Raw genomic sequence first — 19,801 nt, 5'->3', positions numbered from 1 at the left:
GGTGTTGATGATGATGGTGCTGATGGTGTTGATGATGATGGTGCTACTGATGGTACTGATGATGCTGCTGCTACTGATGGTGCTGATGATGCTGCTGCTACTGATGGTGCTGATGCTACTGCTACTGATGGTGCTGATGCTACTAATGGTGCTGATGATGCTGATGATGCTGCTACTGATGCTACTGATGATGCTGATGATGCTGATGATGCTGCTACTGATGCTACTGATGGTGCTGATGATGCTGCTACTGATGATGCTGATGATGCTGATGATGCTGATGCTGCTGCTACTGATGGTGCTGATGCTACTAATGGTGCTGATGATGCTGATGATGCTGCTACTGATGCTACTGATGATGCTGATGATGCTGATGATGCTGCTACTGATGCTACTGATGGTGCTGATGATGCTGCTACTGATGATGCTGATGATGCTGCTACTGATGCTACTGATGATGCTGATGATGCTGCTACTGATGCTACTGATGATGCTGATGGTGCTGATGATGCTGATGATGCTGCTGCTACTGATGATGCTGATGATGCTGCTACTGATGCTACTGATGATGCTGATGGTGCTGATGATGCTGATGATGCTGCTGCTACTAATGATGCTGATGATGCTGCTACTGATGGTGCTGATGATGCTGATGCTACTGATGGTACTGATGATGGGATAACGATACTGACGATGTTTGCGACGGGAGCATTAAAAAAAACCCTGGTCTGCACTCAAACTCAGGTGACCCAAACTGTAAGTCCCCGCATGTCTATGGGTCTCCATTCGTCTTTGGTTCTTTATGTGAGCCGATACATTATTTTTACACGAAATGTTACTGGACAGAATCCCTTTTGAAAAAACTTAAAATAGCACAACCTCCAGACTTGGAAAATTACAGGTTTCCTTCTAGATTTGAAGCTTTCGTGACTGCAAGGATTCATATTATTAGGTTTTTTCGGTAAAGTCACGTAGGTAAAACATCAAAATTAATGAAAATAAAATAAAATAAAAATCACGACGTTTCGGAGGCAACACAGGCTTCCTGCTTTAGGGCTTGGGGCGTCTATTTCCATATTCAGTTGATGTCCGATTCTGAGTGACTCTTTACTTTCCATCTTCTCTTCGGAGATTGTCGAACATGAACCGTATTCTTTGGGTTTTCCGGTAAAGGCAGCAAGCCACGGGACTTCACCGAAACACCCAAATAATATGAATTCCTGCAGTCACGGAAGCATTAAGTCAAAACGGCAACCGCTCTGCTTGTGATGTGACTCACTCACTCCCTACCCCACTCTATTTATCTTACTCTACTCCCCTCCACGCACTCTCCTACCTCTCCCTTCTCATCTCACTCTACTCCCCCCCACGCTCTCTCCCAGTCATCCCTTCTCATCTCACTCTACTCCCCTCCACGCACTCCCCTACCTCTCCCTTCTCATCTCACTCTACTCACCTCCACGCACTCTCCTACCTCTCCCCTCTCATCTCACTCTACTCCCCTCCACGCACTCTCCTACCTCTCCCCTCGCATCTCACTCCACTCCCTTCCACGTTCTCTCTCTCCCAGTCCTCCCCTTTCATCTCACTCCACTCTCCTCCACGCACTCTCCTACCTCTCATCTCACTCTACTCCCCTCCACGCACTCTCCTATCTTTCCCCTCCCATCTCACTCCACTCCCTTCCACGCACTCCCCTACCTCTCATCTCACTCCACTCCCCTCCACGCACTCTCCTACCTCTCCCCTTTCATCTCACTCCACTCTTCTCCACGCTTTCTCCCTCCGCCCGGAGCAGCCCACCATTCGCAGGAAACGGGCGACACTCACAACTCCGCACAGATCGATGTGGGAATCCATCGAACGTCCGGCCACCTCGCAGCCAACCCCCCGAAGCCTTTCAGCATCTCCTGTTCCCCGTTCCACTCCACAGCTCAACCCACTTCAACATAAATGATCCTCAAGGTGGTCACCCCGGGGTGCACAATAATACAAAATGGGCCGAGGCAATTCAATGTTGGTATTTCTGGGACACTATTTTTGTGTACTTCACTCCACGACTGGGGCACCAATCAATCCGACATCGACACGCAGCGAGGACGATTGCGCCGAGACCCCGAGCGCTCGCGGTACGCACCGTGGCGGCGGTGCATCGTGAGCGCAGCTCGTCGAGACGAGTTCGATAGCCGCATCGTCCACCATTAACAGACTAAAAGCGACTGCGTCACGGACATTACGCGGTACTCTGGCACATCCCGCGGGGTACCGCCATGAGGTTCATTTCACGTCTCATCTCTCCACATCCGCAGGGCACCCCCAGTGGCAGCTGTTCCGGTGCGGCGCAAAAGCCACTCAGCACCGGTAAATGGTGGACACTGATACATGTTTGTTTTGACAAATGTGGCTCAAATAATTACGCCAAGCCACGCCCATCCCCCCCATCACGCCAAGCCACGCCCCCCAGCCAAGCCACGCCCCTTCTCCCCACCCACCACGCCAAGCCACGCCCCTTCCCCCCACCCCACCACGCCAAGTCACGCCCCTTCCCCCCACCCCACCACGCCAAGACAAGCCACGCCCCCCGCCAAGCCACGCCCCTTCCCCCCACCCCACCACGCCAGGCCACGCCCCTTTTCCCCACCCACCACGCCAAGACAAGCCACGCCCCCCGCCAAGCCACGCCCCTTCCCCCCACCCCACCACGCCAAGCCACGCCCCCACCCCACCACGCCAAGCCACGCCCCTTCCCCCCACCCCCACCACGCCCCACCCCCCGACCCACCCTCAACCGTGACTACAAACGGCGCCTCCTGGCGGCTCACGCGGTTGGAGGCGACGCACGAGTAGGTGGCGGCGTCGTCGGCCCGCAGGCCGTCGATGGCGAGCGTGGCGTTGTTGTCGGCGAAGCGCAGGTGGCGCCGCGGCAGCAGCGCGGGCTCCCCGCCGCGGCTCCACGCCAGCGACACCTCGTCGCCCGACGACACCGAGCAGGAGAGGCTCACGTTCTGGCCCTCCGCCCAGGTCCCGCTCGACGCCGGGTTAGGCGACGGGGAGAGCGAGACCCCCCACACGGGGTCTGCAGGGGGGAGAGGTTGTGGGGGAGGCGGTGGGGGGGTGGCGGTGGGGGTTACGGGGAAAGGGGCAGGGAATAGAGCGGAGTGGAGAAGCGGTGGTCAGGGTCGCGGCTGTGAGGCCGGCTGGTTGTGTGCCGCCGCGTCGCTCTCGAAGCAGCGAAGCCTCCTTTCGTGCGGCCGACTCGTGGCGTCCTGGCGTCGGTCGGCACCACCAGTACCGCCGGCGCCGGCGCCGTGGCGTTAGCGCGGTGGCGTTAGTGCGGTGGCGTTAGTGCGGTGGCGTTAGTGCGGTGGCGTTAGTGCGGTGGCGTTGGCGCGGTGGCGTTAGTGCGGTGGCGTTAGCGCCGTGGCGTTAGCGCGGTGGCGTTAGTGCGGTGGCGTTAGTGCGGTGGCGTTAGTGCGGTGGCGTTAGTGTAGTGGCGTTAGTGCGGTGGCGTTAGTGCAGTGGCGTTAGTGCGGTGGCGTTAGTGCGGTGGCGTTGGCGCGGTGGCGTTAGTGCGGTGGCGTTAGTGCAGTGGCGTTAGTGCGGTGGCGTTAGTGCGGTGGCGTTGGTGCGGTGGCGTTGGTGCGGTGGCGTTGGTGCGGTGGCGTTAGTGCGGTGGCGTTAGCGCGGTGGCGCCGGTGCTGCCCTCACTGAGCACGGTGACTTGGATCTGCTTGCGGTCCTTGCCGCCGTCTGCCGTGTCGGTCACGTGCACCGTGTAGATGCCGCCGTCCTTCTTGGTGAGCGAGTTGAGCACCAGGCTGCCGTTCAGCGGGTAAAGCTGCGCGCGGCCGTCGTACCTGCCCACCGTCACGTTCACACCGGCGTGACAACACCACCGTCACACCGCGCCCGTCACAACACCACCGTCACACCGCGCCCGTCACACCGCGCCCGTCATACGACCGCTGGAACATCCCCTCCTGCGGCCATGATCTATCCGCTGCTGCGTGGAGCCCTCCCTGTGCCGGCGCCACCATCATCTCAACCCGCGGGGCCATTCGCCGTGAGAGGTGTCGGGGGGAGCACAGGCTGCGGCGTGGAAACCGTGCAGGACAAATATTGAATGTGCGCTGGTAAGGTCGGCGCTGTTCCCCACGCTGCCCCCCCCATCACCCCAGTCTCATGCACACGCAGGTTGGTGCTGCCCCTACACCCCCTGCCTCCCCACTGCCCCCCGCCCCCCCTCCTGCCCACACCCCCCCCCACCCGTCTCGTACGTGCGCAGGTTGGTGATGCCCTGCTTGCGTTGCGCCACGCGCACTTCCCCGCCGCCGCCGCTGCGGAACACCCACTCGACGTCCACCTCGGCGTGGGGGTCGCCTGACCCGGGGGGGGGGCCCACCCCGCTGGGCCGCTGCAGCGAGAAGGAGACGTTGAGCAGCACCGAGGAGCCGACGGCCGCCGTGAGGGCCTGGGACGTGACCCGCACCACCGCTCGGCCCTCAACGCCGCCTCCTGGCCCACCGCACAGACACACGCGCGCACGTGTAATATGAGGATATATCCGGCTCACTGACGTATCACAACTCGTCATGGTGATTGGCTCTGCCGGTCCTGGTTTACAGCCAATGGGGGGAAGCCTGGGGGCGTGGCCTTGACGTGATGGAAGGGTGACAGCTATAAGGATTGGTTCTGCTGGCTTTGGCCACAGCCAATGGGGAGATGAGTCAGGGGCGTGGTCCCGGGAGCTGACGAGGGAGCCTGGAAGATTCCATGCAGGCTAACGAGGATTGGCGGAAACGTACCACGTGACCCGGGTATTAAATAGGGGTGGAGACGAACGACACGTGGTCAGAACGGGAACGAAGAGAGGAAAGGGGCCACGCGGGAGCGGGGCTCCGAGTTGCCACGTGGCAGTGCGTCTCTCTCTCTCTCTATCTGTCCCTCTCACGCTGCCTATCAGCAGCGTGAAGTAACTGTAACATAAGTTGAATAAAAGACGGATTCCAGAAGTCGCCTCAACGAGCTTTATTACACACGGAAGATCCGCCCGTGTGGGCTCCCGTTAATTATCGGACAAAGTGGGGGGGTCAGCAACCACGCCCGACACACACAACAGACAAAGGTCCCCCATATAGCCTTGACAGACTGTTGAGGCAAGTGCTGGTAGCGAGGAGCACCTGTGAAGGACGGAGCGGTACACGAGGCGGTGGGTGTGGTGGCCAGAGCCACGTGCGGCCACCTCTGCCTTCCTCGTGGCGAGGCTTACACACCGTGCCAGGTACACATTTGAGGCTGAGGCCCAGGACCACTTCAGATAATTTATCGTCGCCGGTGTTGGCCGTGAGCGGGAATCGAACTCTGGAACGCCGAGGGGGCCATCATACCTCACATCTCTCCACGGTCTCCACGGTCCGAGTTCAATCTCAGTCGGGAGACCATTTACCACGTGGATGAGTACGAAGTACCGAAGTCGAGCAGTACTAGTACTAGTGAAGAGGAGACTTGAGATGGTTTGAGCAGGATCTTGATTCTCAAGGCAACTCACACCGCACTTCCACTCATCATCGACAACCAACCACGAACCCTCCAAATCGTCTCCCTTAGAAGAGTCAGATGCCTTCTATGACCTCCTGTCACAGGTGGTAGCTAAAGTGACCCCTCGGGATAGAGTCATCTTGTTGGGTGACTTCAATGCCCGAGTTGGTCATGATGCTGGCACCTGGTCTGGAGTAATTGGAAGGCATGGGCCAGATCAGCTCAATAACAACGGCAGAAGTCTGCTAGATTTTTGTGCAGCCCATGGGCTTGTCATTGCTAACACGCTGTTCCGGCATCGGCGCATCCACACCACATCATGGATGCATGCCAGGTCCAAGAAAGAACATCTGGTGGACTATTTAGTGACGGAACAGCGGATGCGGGCCCGTGTCCTTGACACCAGGACCTACCGTGGAGCTGATCTGCCCACTGACCATCGACTTGTCATCTGTAAGATGCGCCTGCCATTCTTCCACTCCGGTGGTGGGCGTACACCCAGGACCCCATTCAAACCCTTAGTGGCACGGTCTCAGCTAGCTGATGAAAGTTGCAGGCGAGAATTTCATCATCGCTTGCGGCTGGGGTTGGCATCGTTCCCCACTCCTCCTGATGTCGAAGGGAAATGGGCGAGGTTTAGGTGGTGCAATCCACCGGCGTGTCTCGAGTCGTTTGTTTGATCCCACGGATCACGGGAGGAGGGGGTCGCGGGGGGAGGGGGGGGCATGGAGGTGGCGCCGTTACTTTGAGAGCCCACTTCTAAACGTCGACCGCCAACTGAACCACTCAATTCGTTTTTAGTCGCTTATCGCAATGCTGATTACCGTAAACTCCACTATATTTTATATTTCGATTTAAAGCTTCTTTCGTGACTGCAGGGATTCATCTTCTTGGTTCTTTCGGTAAAGTCACGTAGAAGGGGAATAATAAAGTAATAAAAATAAAACATAATAAGATAATTCTCACGACGTTTCGGCCACAACGCAAGCAGCCGTCCTCAGGTGAAGAACAGGTCTGTCGGAAAGACGGCCCTTTTCAAGCTTGGTGGTGTTCATTCGGACGCTGTCTTTCCGACAGACCTGTTCTTCACCTGAGGACGGCTGCTTGCGTTGTGGCCGAAACGTCGTGAGAATTATTTTATAATGTTTTATTTGTATTACTTTATTATTTCCCTTCTACGTGACTTTACCGAAAGAACCAAGAAGAGAAAACAAAGTTATAGAAATTTTAAATTTACTTTTACAAGGCTAACAACAAATCCAAATGCAGCATTCACAAACGAAAGAAACTTCTCACGTCATCTCTGGAAGCCCTCCAACTTGCCCCTAAAGCCCCCACGCCTTAATCCGGCCCTGTGGCCACCTCTTCATGCGCCGTGCCGGCCTTCAAAAGTGCTGCTGCTGGCTAGCAGCACTTGCCCCAACAGTCTGTTAAGGCTATACGGGGGCGGGGGAGGGGCTTTGTTTTTTTTGGCGATAATTAACTCGGGCGGGGGAGAGAAATTCCACAGAAACTTTGCTTATTGGACCACTGAGCTCTTTCGCTTTTTAAATCCTTTATATTAAGTTCGCTTACTTGCATGCTTGCTTGCTTGCTTACGACCGTGTAAATCTTTCGGTCGTTTTTTAACCCACTTCCCGTGATCCAATCGAGCTGACATTTTGCACACAGACTCGTTGTGCGAGACAATTAATGTTCGTGAAAAATTTTTTCCAAAATTTTACACTGTTCAGGGAAAACAAATTAAATATTTAATTACCAATTGCTTAATACTGGCAGACAATCATCTGACCCATAGGTGGCAACCATCTCAAGCCAGAGGACGAGAGGACTCTAGCCGCCACGCATATAAAGGATTTATAGTGAAAAACTTTGTTTTTACGGGTTATACTTATTTTTGTTTCAGAAGCAACCCGGCTATTTAAAAACGACAGCTGATCGAACGATGTGGCTGATCACCACATGTGTATATAGAGCAAGCAGCCAAGCACTCCAAACGCCGCGTGGTGATGTCGATTTCTAAATGTGGAGGGAGAAAATCGTACGACCCGGAGACAAATCTTCGTGACCACGGCGGAGAGAGAAAGAGAGAGAGACGCGGCGTCAGGGCCGGGTTTTAGAACCCACAACCTCCTGTATACCAGGCGAGGTAGTAAACATCTCATAGCCACCGTGGCGCCCCCTAGAGATTTTGGCTCAGCAGTTCGTACCGCGTCGCAACATTCAACGACACTCAGAAGTGGAACAAAAGGGGTTAAAGGCGCAGCCCTGCAATTGCCCAGACGTATTGGAAGTGGGGGTGGGCTACCCACCCACACGCTAGCCCACCACTGGCGATCTGCCGAGCGACGAACTTCTTGCGTCGTAACCAATTCGTACCACCGAGTGGGTGAGCGGGCAGCGACGGGAAGGAGAGCGATGCTGGTTAAACGCGCCTTTTGGCGTCATCTGGTCCAACACCATGTGAGACTAGGGCACTAGGCTCGAAGGAAAGCTGTCTCGGGTGTGGATCAATCAACTTCAAGGACAGTGCACATTATCAGAGTTATGTTTTTTGTTTGCATTATGACTGCAGGTATTGTGGTCTATGTAAACAGGACTCCTTGTAAAAAAGATGTCAGTTTTGTTGCCAGATAGAAGGGTAAAACACCAATTATCATATTTTTACTGGCAAATGAGGTTCCCATGGTGTAAATGCTTACCCCGAGCTCTCATACTCTGATGGTGCATTGTCCTTGAGTTGTGCGCCTTTTGGCGTCATCTGGTCCAACACCATGTGAGACTAGGCTCTAAGGAAAGCTGTCTCGGGTGTGGACCAATCAACTTCAAGGACAGTGCACATTATCAGAGTTATGTTTTTTGTTTGCATTATGACTGCAGGTATTGTGGTCTATGTAAACAGGACTCCTTGTAAAAAAGGTGTCGGTTTTGTTGCCAGATAAAAGGGTAAAAAAACAATTATCATATTTTTTACTGGAAAATCAGGTTCCCATGGTGTAAATGCTTACCCTGAGCTCTCATACTCTGATGGTGCATTGTCTTTGAGTTGTGCGCCTTTTGGCGTCATCTGGTCCAACCCATATGAGACTGGGCTCTAAGGAAAGCTGTCTCGGGTGTGGACCAATCAACTTCAAGGACAGTGCACATTATCAGAGTTATGTTTTTTGTTTGTATTATGACTGCAGGTATTGTGGTCTATGCAAACATGACTCCTTGTATAAAAGGTGTCAGTTTTATTGCCAGATAGAAGGGTAAAAAACTCCACCATTGTTTTAACTCGGCTTTAAAAGTGCTCACCCCACTTCCCGCCCCCACACCAATTGCAGGAACTAAATCGATGTTTGTATTCCATCAGGGTCCTTAAGATCGCCTGATCTCCAACTGCTCAGCACTCCCAGGTTTAGGCGGGGTTGTCGCTCTTTTGGTGACCGGCGCTTCTGTTAGCGTGGCGTGCACGAGGTATAGAACGCCTTGCCACTTAAAATCAGGCAGCAGTCGTTAGTTTAACACGTCGGCTTTCGTGACCAATATCATCCATAACACAAGTTATGATAATTTGGTTTTTACCCTTTTATCTGGCCAAACACCATGTGAGACTAGGCTCTAAGGAAAGCTGTCTCGGGTGTGGACCAATCAAGGACAGTGCATACATTATCAGAGTTGTGTTTTTTTTTGCATTCCGACTGCAGGTATTGTGGTCAATGCAAACATGACTCCTTGTAAAAAAAAAAGGTGTCAGTTTTGTTGCCAGATAAAAGGGTAAAAACCCAATGATCATATTTTGCTACTGGCAAAGGAGGTTCCAATGGTGTAAACACAGGTTCTTTTGATGGGTTAGATCGCCTCTGCGCGCGTTGTTGGCCACGTTACGTGCCAGACTTACTAGCTGGACGCGAGCAGCACTTGCTCCAGATTTGAAGCTTTCGTGACTGCAATGATTCATACTCTTAGTTCTTTCGGTAAAGTCACGTAGGTAAAAAATGAAATTAGAATTAATAAAAAAAATAATTAATTTTAATTTTCATTTCATTCGGTAAAGTCACGTAGGTAAAAAAATGAAATAAAAAATAATTTTAAAAATTAATTAATTTTAATTTAATTTTTTACCTACGTGACTTCACCGAAAGAACTAAGAGTATATAGCATTTGCTCCGACAGTCTTGTAAGGCTACACGGGGTATCGTTTGCTGCCTTTGGTACAGACATTCCCCGAGACAACGTTGACTTGGTGATCTCCATCTTTTCCTTTCTGGGCCCCCATAGATTGCGATCTGACTGAACACCCCCCCCCCCCCCCCCCCGTATTATGAAGATATATTTCAGTCTGTTTTGAAAAACCCCATCTCTTCAAACTGAGCCTTGCCTCTTTGGTTTGGTCGGTTGCCCGCTGGTTTTTATTTTTGTTTGCCGCTTTTCATGCGTTGCGCATTTGCGATCCGGGGATGCAATTCGCGTTTGACATTTGCATTTCTATTAACTAAAGTGGCGGTGGCGTCACCAGGGCGCTTGGACGAGACGAGGTGCACCACCGAGCGAGTCTGCGTACAGTGATTTAGTTGTGCACTTGACGTGATCGGCCCTTGGGCGCCCTGCATGCTAATGGTATGAAGATGATGGTGGTGGTGTTGATGCCGATGATGTGACGTCAGCGCACGTGTGTGTGGGGGGGGAGCGGTGGTGCAGTGGTTAGCGCTACGCTGCGCTACAAACCTGGCGACCCGGGTTCGATTCCCGCTCACGGCCAACACCCAGTGACGATTATCTAAACCGGTTCTGTGCCTCCCCTAGGTCGACTCAGCCTCAAATTAGTACCTGGTGTGCTGTGTGAACATCGTCACTGGGGAGACAAAGGCGGCCGGGCGTGGTGCTGGCCACCCACCACCTCGTGTGCAGTGCCGGCCTTCACAGTAGCTAGCTAACAGCCCTTGCCCCAATAGTCTTATTAGGCTATACGGGGGATCTTTGTTTTGTGCAGCCGCTGCGCGCATCCGTATCGAACCCAACGACCCAAGTTCGATTCGCGCTCACGGCCACCAACACCGGTGACGATTATCTGAACCGGTCCTGTGCCTCCCCTAGGTCGACTCAGCCTCAACTGAGTTCCTGGTGCGGTGCGTCAACAAAATTCGGCACTTTGGAGTCGGGCGCCTTGTTGGTGACCACGTGCCGTGCCAGACTTCATCGCTGTCACGTTCGCGGCACTTGCCTCCGACAACGGGGGGGCATCTTTTGACCTTTGGCGCAGACGTTGCCAACGTTGACTCGGCGAGGTCCACCCCCCCTCCCCTCCTGTGTGTGGCCCCGTAGTCGAGATCACGAGTCGGCGAGCCCGAGGCTGGCGAGGCGGCATGCGGTGGCTCCCGGGCGGAACGGGGCATCGAGTCGTGATTCTTAAAGGCACCACACCGTCTCGTATTCACCAACACCATCACCACCACCACAGTGCATTGCGGCTCTTGAAACATCGAGAGGTTTTTTTGTTGTTGTTATTTTTTTGTTATTTTCTTTGAACCTATCTACGTGACTTTACCAAAGATCCAAATATTAAAAACTAGCTGTACTACCCGGCTTCGCCCGGGACTTGGATTCACCACACCCGGCCGCCTTTATCTCCCCAGTGGCGATGTTCACACACCACACCAGGCTGAGTCGACATTGGGGAGGCCCAGGACCGGTTGAAATAATCGTCACCGGTGGTGGCCGTGAGCTGGAATCGAACTCGGGTCGCCGGGTTCGTAACGCAGCGTGGCGCTAACCGCTACACTACAATGCGTTACGCTTCCACGTGCACGGGTCACGTGACAGATGTGACGTCACAGCTCACTTGCTGTGCAAAACATAAATGCATTAGTGAGCTCTCCCCGCCCCCCCCCCCCCAAAAAAAAAACAAGTGTAATTTTACAATTTTGCATGGTGTACAGTCTGGAAAGTACTCACATTGCAAATTTCCAATTTGTTGCATGTCGGGAAGTACGCTAAACATTTTCAACAGGCACATATTCACAACTTTGCCTTTTACGTATATGGAGATGACTCTTCTTGATATTCTGTTTGCTGACCCCTAGTTTAGACCCCCCCCCCACCCTGCCCCGCCCCCACTCCAGGCCAGAGGTCGCAACCGGGTACCCGATACCCGTACCCTATCCGATACCCGGCTACCCGTACCCGGCCGGGTACGGGTACCCGTTTGCGACCCTGGTGCGGACGGGTACGGGTAGGCCGTGAGTCACTGGTGAGTAACCGTTTGTCACTCATTTCCCAACGTCTTGTCTCTTCTCACAATTCGAGTTCCTAGAATCAACCCACCCGCGCCTGCAACATGGCTTCATCCCAGAGGTCGCAATCGAGTACCCGATACCCGTACCCTACCCGTACCCGGCCGGGTACGGGTAGGGTACTGGTACGGGTACCCGTTTGCGACCCTGGTGCGGCCGGGTACGGGTACGGGTAAGGAATCAAAACCCGTTTGCGACCTCTGCTCCAGGCATGTGTCCTGTCAACTCCCAAGGGCCCTGTTCAAGTCCAGAACCAACACCCTCCGCTCTGCGTTGAGGACTTTGGCGTGTTCACGTCCATGCGTTCAACATCACTCCGTGGCAATCCGAGAGATGCGGCGATGACGCTGCTGCTGCTGCGTTGTCAGGGCATACTTGACGCTGACAACTCAGCACATTTTTCATCGGCAATAAATATCTCGGAGGGGAAGATTTGGTGCTGGATACAACTGCAATTGCACAAAATGTGACTTGTTATGCTCACTCGTGTATCGAAAGTTCAATTTTAATGTGCAATTGTATCGGGGGACTATACTGACTGTGTGCTGCTGTTGTGATCTTGGTGTGGTCTGGGACTGTTTTCGGAGTCGTTTTTTTTGCTGCCTCGCCCCAAGATTCCACTTCAGTGTTCAGTTCACCGGCGGGAATTTACGCATTTGTGAAAGGTTTGGAACTTACATATTTTATATTTATCTAATTCTCGTGACCTGCCTACCTCTCGTATACTTTTCACTCTTCTTTTTGGTTCTTTCGGTAAAGTCACGTAGAAGGGAGATAATAAAATAATAAAAATAAAACATAATAAAATAATACAATAATAGAAAAATAATACAATATTTTATTATGTTTTATTATTTTATTATCTCCCTTATACGTGACTTTACTGAAAGAACCAAGAAAATGAATCCCTGCAGTCACGAAAGAAGCTTTAAATCGAAATTTACTCTTCACTCCTATCGGGGTTTTTTGTGTTCTTTGCTGTTGTAACTTGCCAACCCGGCCTGACTAGACATCTATAAAAAAAAAGATTCATATAGCTGATCGGATTTCCTCCTCCAGTCTGAAGAAACATTTTGATTCTGAACTCTTTGTGGCCTAAGAAGGAAAAAATAAATGCACTGTATGTAATAGAGGAGTACACTCAAAACGAAACTATTTTTTTTCGATTTAAAGCTTCTTTCGTGACTGCAGGGATTCATCTTCTTGGTTCTTTCGGTAAAGTCACGTAGAAGGGAAGTAATAAAATAATAAAAATAAAACATAATAAAATTATTCTCACGACGTTTCAGGCCACAACGCAAGCAGCCGTCCTCAGGTGAAGAATTATTCACCTAGATTTGAAGCTTTCGTGACTGCAAGGATTAATATTCTTAGGTTTTTTCGGTAAAGTCACGTAGGTAAAACATTAAAATTAATAAAAGTAAAATAAAATAAAAATCACGACAGCTGTCGTGGCTGTGACGATTCCACCTGAAGACGGAAGCTTGTGTTGCCTCCGAAACGTCGTGATTTTTTATTTTATTTTACTTTTATTAATTTTAATGTTTTACCTACGTGACTTTACCGAAAAAACCTAAGAATATAATTATTCACCTGATTATTTTATTATGTTTTATTTTTATTATTTTATTACTTCCCTTCTACGTGACTTTACCGAAAGAACCAAGAAGATGAAACTATTTTTGTATTTTACCAGGTCAGGATGATTGAGCCGTAGAGATATTTTTCGGAAGCAACCCGGCTATCAAAAATGCAAGCTCAAGAAAGTGGCTTATCACGTGGAAATGTATATCGGCAGCCACGTTTGTAAACGTGGTAGGGGAAAAGCGGAAGAACCCTGAGAAAAATACACGCGACCCCCGCTAGAAAAAGAGAGACGCAGGCTCCAAATATACAGCAGCAGGCGTCAGGGTCGGGGTCGAACCCACGACCTCCTGTATACCAGGCGAGGTAGTTAACATCTCCTAGCCACCGTGATGATGATGAGAGAGAGACGCAAACTCCAAATATACTGCAGCAGCAGGCGTCAGGGTCGGGATCGAACCCACGACCTCCTGTATACCAGGCGAGGTAGTTAACATCCCCTAGCCACCGTGATGATGATGAGAGAGAGACACGCAAACTCCAAATATACAGCAGCAGTCGTCAGGGTCGGGATTGAACCCACGACGAACCCACGACCTCCTGTATACCAGGCGAGGTAGTTAACATCTCCACAGTGTATGTTCCACGCATCGTGTATGTTCCACGCATCGTGTATGTGCCACGCTGTATGTGCGCATGAATTAATACCTCGTGTTGTCACTGCATCTTACGGTGACGGTGCAACGGGGATAATGCTTTTGGAAATGAAGATGGTGATGTAATGACGATGTGATCATGTTATTGGCGATGTGCTTATGATGCGATGATGTGATGAAAAAAATGATGATGCGGTGATGTGATGGCGATGTGATGATGATGGTGATACAGATGAATATGATGTGGATGGTGTGATGATAAGGATGGTATTATGTTTGATGTGATAATGATATGGTTGGTGCGATGCTGATGATGTGATGATGATGGCGATGTGATAATCATATGATGATGCAGATGATGAAGACGATGATGGAGATTATGTGATGATGACGATGTGATGATGATGTGGATGGTGTTATGATGATGATGGCGTGACGATGATGTGGATGATGTGATGATGAAGACGATGATGTAGATGGTGTTATGATAATGTGGATGGTATTATGATGATGTGGTTGGTGCGATGCTGATGATGACGATGTGATGACCATATGATGATGCAGATGATGAAGACGATGATGTGGATGGGGTGATGATGATGATGTGATGATGGCGTGATGATGATGTGGATGATGTGATGATGATGACGATGCGATGATGATGGTGTTATGATGATGCTATAGGGGGATCTTTGTCTGTGCGTGTGACGCAGATGTGGAAGAGCGGTGGTGCAGCGGTCACCCGGGTTCGATGCACGGCCAACGCCAGTGACGATTATCTGAACTGGTCCTGGGCCTCCCCTAGGGAGACTCAGCCTCAAATTAATACCTGCTGCGATGTGTACACATCGCCTCGAGCGAGACGAAGGCGGCCGGGCGTGGTGCTGGTCACCCCCCCCCCTCGTGTGCAGTGCCGACCTTCATAGATGCTCGCTTACAGCACTTGACCCAAAGGGTCTGTTTGGGCTATACGGGGGGCCTTTGTCTTTGCGTCTGACGCAGATGCGGTGGTGCAGCGGCGAGCCGGGTATCTGTGGGAGTCTGTGACGATTATCTGAAGCGGTCCTGGGCCTCTCGCCAGATCCACTCAGCCTTAAATGAGCAGAACCCCTTGCGCGGTGCGTAAAACATCAACACCGGCGAGACAAAAGCGGGTCCGGGCTCACGACCATCGGTAGCGTGCTGCGCGCGTCTGTCACAGGCGACACGGGAATGCGTTTATTTGTGTGACGCAGACGTGGAAGCGTGGCGTATTTACAAAGGGAAACCCACAGGCACTGCACACCGCACTCACCTCACTCACCGCACTGACCCCGCACTCACCGCACTCACCGCACTGACCCCGCTCACCGCACTCACCCCACTCACCGCACTGACCGCACTCACCTCACTCACCCCGCTCACACCGCTCACCCCACTCACCGCACTCACCCCACTCATCCCACTCACCCCGCTCACCCCGCTCACCCCACTCACCCCACTCACCTCACTCACCTTACTCACCCCGCTCACCTTACTCACCCCACTCACCCCACTCACCCCGCTCACCCCGCTCACCCCGCTCACCTCACTCACCTCACTCACCCCGCTCACCCCGCTCACCTGGCTCACCCCACTCACCCTACTCACCTCACTCACCCCGCTCACCCCACTCACCACGCTCACCCCGCTCACAACCACTCACCACTCTCACCCCGCTCACCTCACTCACCCCGCTCACCCCACTCACCCCGCTCACCCCACTCACCCCACTCACCTCACTCACCCCACTCACCCCGCTCACCACTCTCACCCCGCTCACCGCACTCACCCCACTCACCCCGCTCACCGCACTCACCCCACTCACCCCGCTCACCGCACTCACCCCACTCACCCCGCTCACTCTGTTCACCTCCACTCACCTAGCTAACACCACTCACCCCGCTCACCCCGCTCACCACTCTCACCCCACTCACCCCGCTCACCACTCTCACCCCGCTCACCCCACTCACCCCGCTCACCCCACTCACCCCACTCACCCCGCTCACCCCACTCACCCCACTCAGCCCACTCACCCCACTCACCCCGCTCACTCTGCTCACCTCCACTCATCTAGCTCACACCACTCACCCCGCTCACCCCGCTCACCACTCTCACCCCAATCACCACTCTCACCCAATCACCACTCTCACCCCGCTCACCGCACTCACCCCGCTCACCACTCTCACCCCACTCACCTCACTCACCCCACTCACCCCAATCACCACACTCACCCCACTCACCTCACTCACCTCGCTCACCCCAATCACCACTCTCACCCAACTCACCCCACTCACCTCCACTCACCCAACTCACCCCGCTCACCTCCACTCACCTGACTCACCCCACTCACCACTCTCACCCCACTCACCTCACTCACCCAACTCACCCCACTCACCTCACTCACCACGCTCACCCCGCTCACCTCACTCACCCCAATCACCACTCTCACCCCACTCACCCCACTCACCCCACTCACCATAATCACCACACTCACTCCAAGGACAAACATCCTCCGTGTAGCCTAAACAGACTTTAGGGGCAAGTGCTGTTAGCGAGCAGCACCTATGAAGGCTGGCACGGTAGCACACGAGGGGGTGGGTGGCCAGCACCACGCCCGGCCGCCTTTGTCTCCCCAGTGGCGATGTTTCTACACACCGCACAAGGTACTCATTTGAGGCTGAGTCGACCTAGCGGAGGCCCAGGACCCGCTTCAGATAATCGTCGCTGCGCTGTCGGCCGTGGGCGGGAATCCAACTCGGGTCGCAGCGCGAGCTCCCCGCTGACACCACCACCACACCACACCACCATCACACTATACACCACACCACCACACCACACTGCTCCACACCACACAACACCACCACATCACACCACACCAACACACCACCACACCACACCAACACACCACACCACACCACCATACCACACCATCACACCACCACACCACCACGCCACCACACACTGCACCACCACACTGAACCAAACCACACCACCATACCACCACACACCGCACCACCACACCACCACACTGCTCCACACCACACCACCACACCACCGCCCCACACCACACTACACCACACCAACGCACCACACCACACCGGACCGCACCACACAACACCACACTACACCACACCACACTACACCACACCACACCGCTCGCCCGGCACTCACCGAGAAACGCCGCGCAGACGACGACAAGGATCACGAGGGAGACCCCAGGGTGAGGACGACGACGACGATGACGAGGAGGAGGAGGAGGATTTGATCCCATTTCTAAACAGAGATGGAGACCAATCTGGGATGGCTTCCCTGGTCCGCGTGCCCTTGACTATGGATCCTCTGTGTGAGTCTGTGGGTATCTATGTGAGTCGATGGGTCTCTGTGAGTCTATGGGTCTGTGTGAGTCTATGGGTCTCTGTGAGTCTATGCGTCTCTATGTGAGTCGATGGGTCTCTATGTGAGTCGATGGGTCTCTGTGTGAGTCTATGGGTCTCTATGTGAGTCGATGGGTCTCTATGTGAGTCGATGGGTCTGTGTGAGTCTATGGGTCTCTGTATGAGTCTATGGGTCTCTGTGTGAGTCTATGGGTCTCTGTATGAGTCTATGGATCTAGATTTGAGTGTATAGGTCTCTATGCGAGTCTATGGGTCTCTGTGTGAGTCTATGGGTCTCTGTGTGAGTCTATGGGTCTCTATGTGAGTCGATGCGACTCTGTGTGAGTGTATGGGTCTCTGTGTGAGTCTATGGGTCTGTGTGAGTGTATGGGTCTCTGTGAGTGTATGCGTCTCTGCTGTGTGAGTCTATGGGTCTCTGTGTGAGTATATGGGTCTGTGTGAGTGTATGGGTCTCTGTGAGTGTATGCGTCTCTGCTGTGTGAGTCTATGGGTCTCTGTGTGAGTCTATGGGTCTCTGCTGGGTGAGTCTATGGGTCTCTGTGTGAGTCTATGGGTCTCTGCTGGGTGAGTCTACGGGTCTAACCCCGTCTCTTCTCGTCTCCACGCGTGTACGCACGTCAACGCCGTCTGTGTGTGCGGCTCTTCAATGGTCCGTCTCTGCGTCTCTGTGTATCTGCGTCTCTGTGTCTCTGTGTCGCCTTGTCCCTGCGGTCTGCCCGTGTCTCTCTCTCTCTGTGCGTCACTGCGTCTCTGTGTCTTTGTGTATCTGTGTCTCTGTGTATCTGTGTATCGGGGTGTGTGCGTCACTGCGTCTTTGTGTCTCTGTGTCTCTGTGTCTCTGTGTATCGGGGTGTGTGCGTCACTGCGTCTTTGTGTCTCTGTGTCTCTGTGTCTCTGTGTATCTGTGTCTCTGTGTCTCTGTGTATCGGGGTGTGTGCGTCACTGCGTCTTTGTGTCTCTGTGTCTCTGTGTCTCTGTGTATCTGTGTCTCTGTGTATCTGTGTCTCTGTGTATCTGTGTCTCGGTGTATCTGTGTCTCTGCGTCTCTGTGTCTCTGCGTCTCTGTGTCTCTGCGTCTCTGTGTCGCCTTGTCCCTGCGATCTGCCCGTGTCTCTCTCTCTGGGTGTGCGTCACTGCGTCTCTGCGTCTTTGTCTCCCGTGTCTCTGTGTCGCCTGCGCGTGTTTACGACTGCGTCTCTGCAGGGTCTATTCCGCGTCTCGCCTGTCGCCTGCGTTCGTCACCCCCCCTACCACCTCCGTGATCTCAGCGTCTCTCCGTCCTGACCCTGTCGTCTCTGTCGTGTTTTTTCTCTCTCGTGCTGTCTCGTCTATCGTGTCTCTGTCGTGTCTCTCTGTGTGTCGTGTCTCTCTGTGTGTCGTGTCTCTCTCTCTCGTGCCGTCTCTCGTCTTCTCTCGACGCTCTCAGTCTGCGCGCTCTCTCTCTCTCGGCTTTCTCTGAACGCTGCACGGAGGTGGGTGGGAGAGCGCGCGTGCGATTGGAGGCACAATGCGAGCGCGTGTGCGCACACACACACACAATATATATCGGGGAGCGGTGGTGCAGCGGTTAGCGCTACGCTGCGCTACGAACCCTTCGGCTCGAGTTCGATTCATTCCCGCTCACGGCCACCAACACCGCCAGTGACGATTATGTGAACCGGTCCTGGGCATCGCCTAGGTCGACTCAGCCTCAAATGAGTATCCGGTGGAGTGTGTACACATGGCCACTCGGGAGACAAAGGCGGCCGGGCGTGGCGCTGGCCACCCATCCCCTCGTGTGCCGTGCCGGCCTTCACCGATCGGTGCTTCTCGCTAACGGCACTTGTCACAAAAGCGAGTTTCTTAAATCAACACCCCCCTCCCCGACATGCCTCTGTGCGCTCAACAATGTAAATGTGGTAGTAGGTTTTTACCCTTTAAACTGGTACAAAAACTGACACCTTTATACAAGGCATCATGTTTGCAATAACCACAACACAAGCAGTCAAAATGCAAACAATACTCTGATAGTGCGCTGTTTTTGAGTTGTACGCCTTTTGGCGTCATCTGGTCCAACACCAATGGAGACTAGGCTCTAAGAAAAGCTGTCTCGGGTGTGGACCAATCAACTTCATGGACAGTGCATATCATTATCATCATCAGAGTTGTTTCTTTTTGTTTGCATTTTGACTGCTTGTGTTGTGGTTATTGCAAACATGATGCCTTGTATAAAGGTGTCAGTTTTGTACCAGTTTAAAGGGTAAAAACCTACTACTATATTTTGCCACTGGTAAAGGAGATGTCTCATAGTGTAAATGAATGTAAATGTGATAAAGCGTGGGTAGCTCCCCCC

At 53.0% G+C, this 19,801-nt stretch overlaps 1 protein-coding gene across 1 annotated transcript in view; it reads right to left on the bottom strand.

Annotated features, from left to right (window-relative positions):
• Positions 1-18,966, bottom strand: part of LOC133355478 (HEPACAM family member 2-like) — a 26,273-nt gene extending 7,307 nt beyond the window's left edge. The window contains exons 1-4 of the mRNA XM_061572794.1: positions 17,246-18,966; positions 4,278-4,515; positions 3,709-3,857; positions 2,783-3,076 (exon numbers count right to left, since the gene is read on the bottom strand). Coding sequence (XP_061428778.1) covers positions 2,783-3,076; positions 3,709-3,857; positions 4,278-4,515; positions 17,246-17,345 — 781 coding nt within the window. The 5' untranslated portion in view covers positions 17,346-18,966. The remainder of the gene's footprint in view (positions 1-2,782; positions 3,077-3,708; positions 3,858-4,277; positions 4,516-17,245) is intronic.
• Between the last annotated feature and the right edge of the window lie 835 nt (positions 18,967-19,801).

The sequence above is a fragment of the Lethenteron reissneri genome, chromosome 51 (genome assembly GCF_015708825.2).
Source record: "Lethenteron reissneri isolate LAM-NWPU_2019-01 chromosome 51, ASM1570882v1, whole genome shotgun sequence".
In the NCBI taxonomy this organism is placed as follows: domain Eukaryota; kingdom Metazoa; phylum Chordata; class Hyperoartia; order Petromyzontiformes; family Petromyzontidae; genus Lethenteron; species Lethenteron reissneri.
The sequence above is the reverse complement of the archived record's forward strand: the minus strand, read 5'-3'. Positions and strand labels throughout refer to the sequence as shown.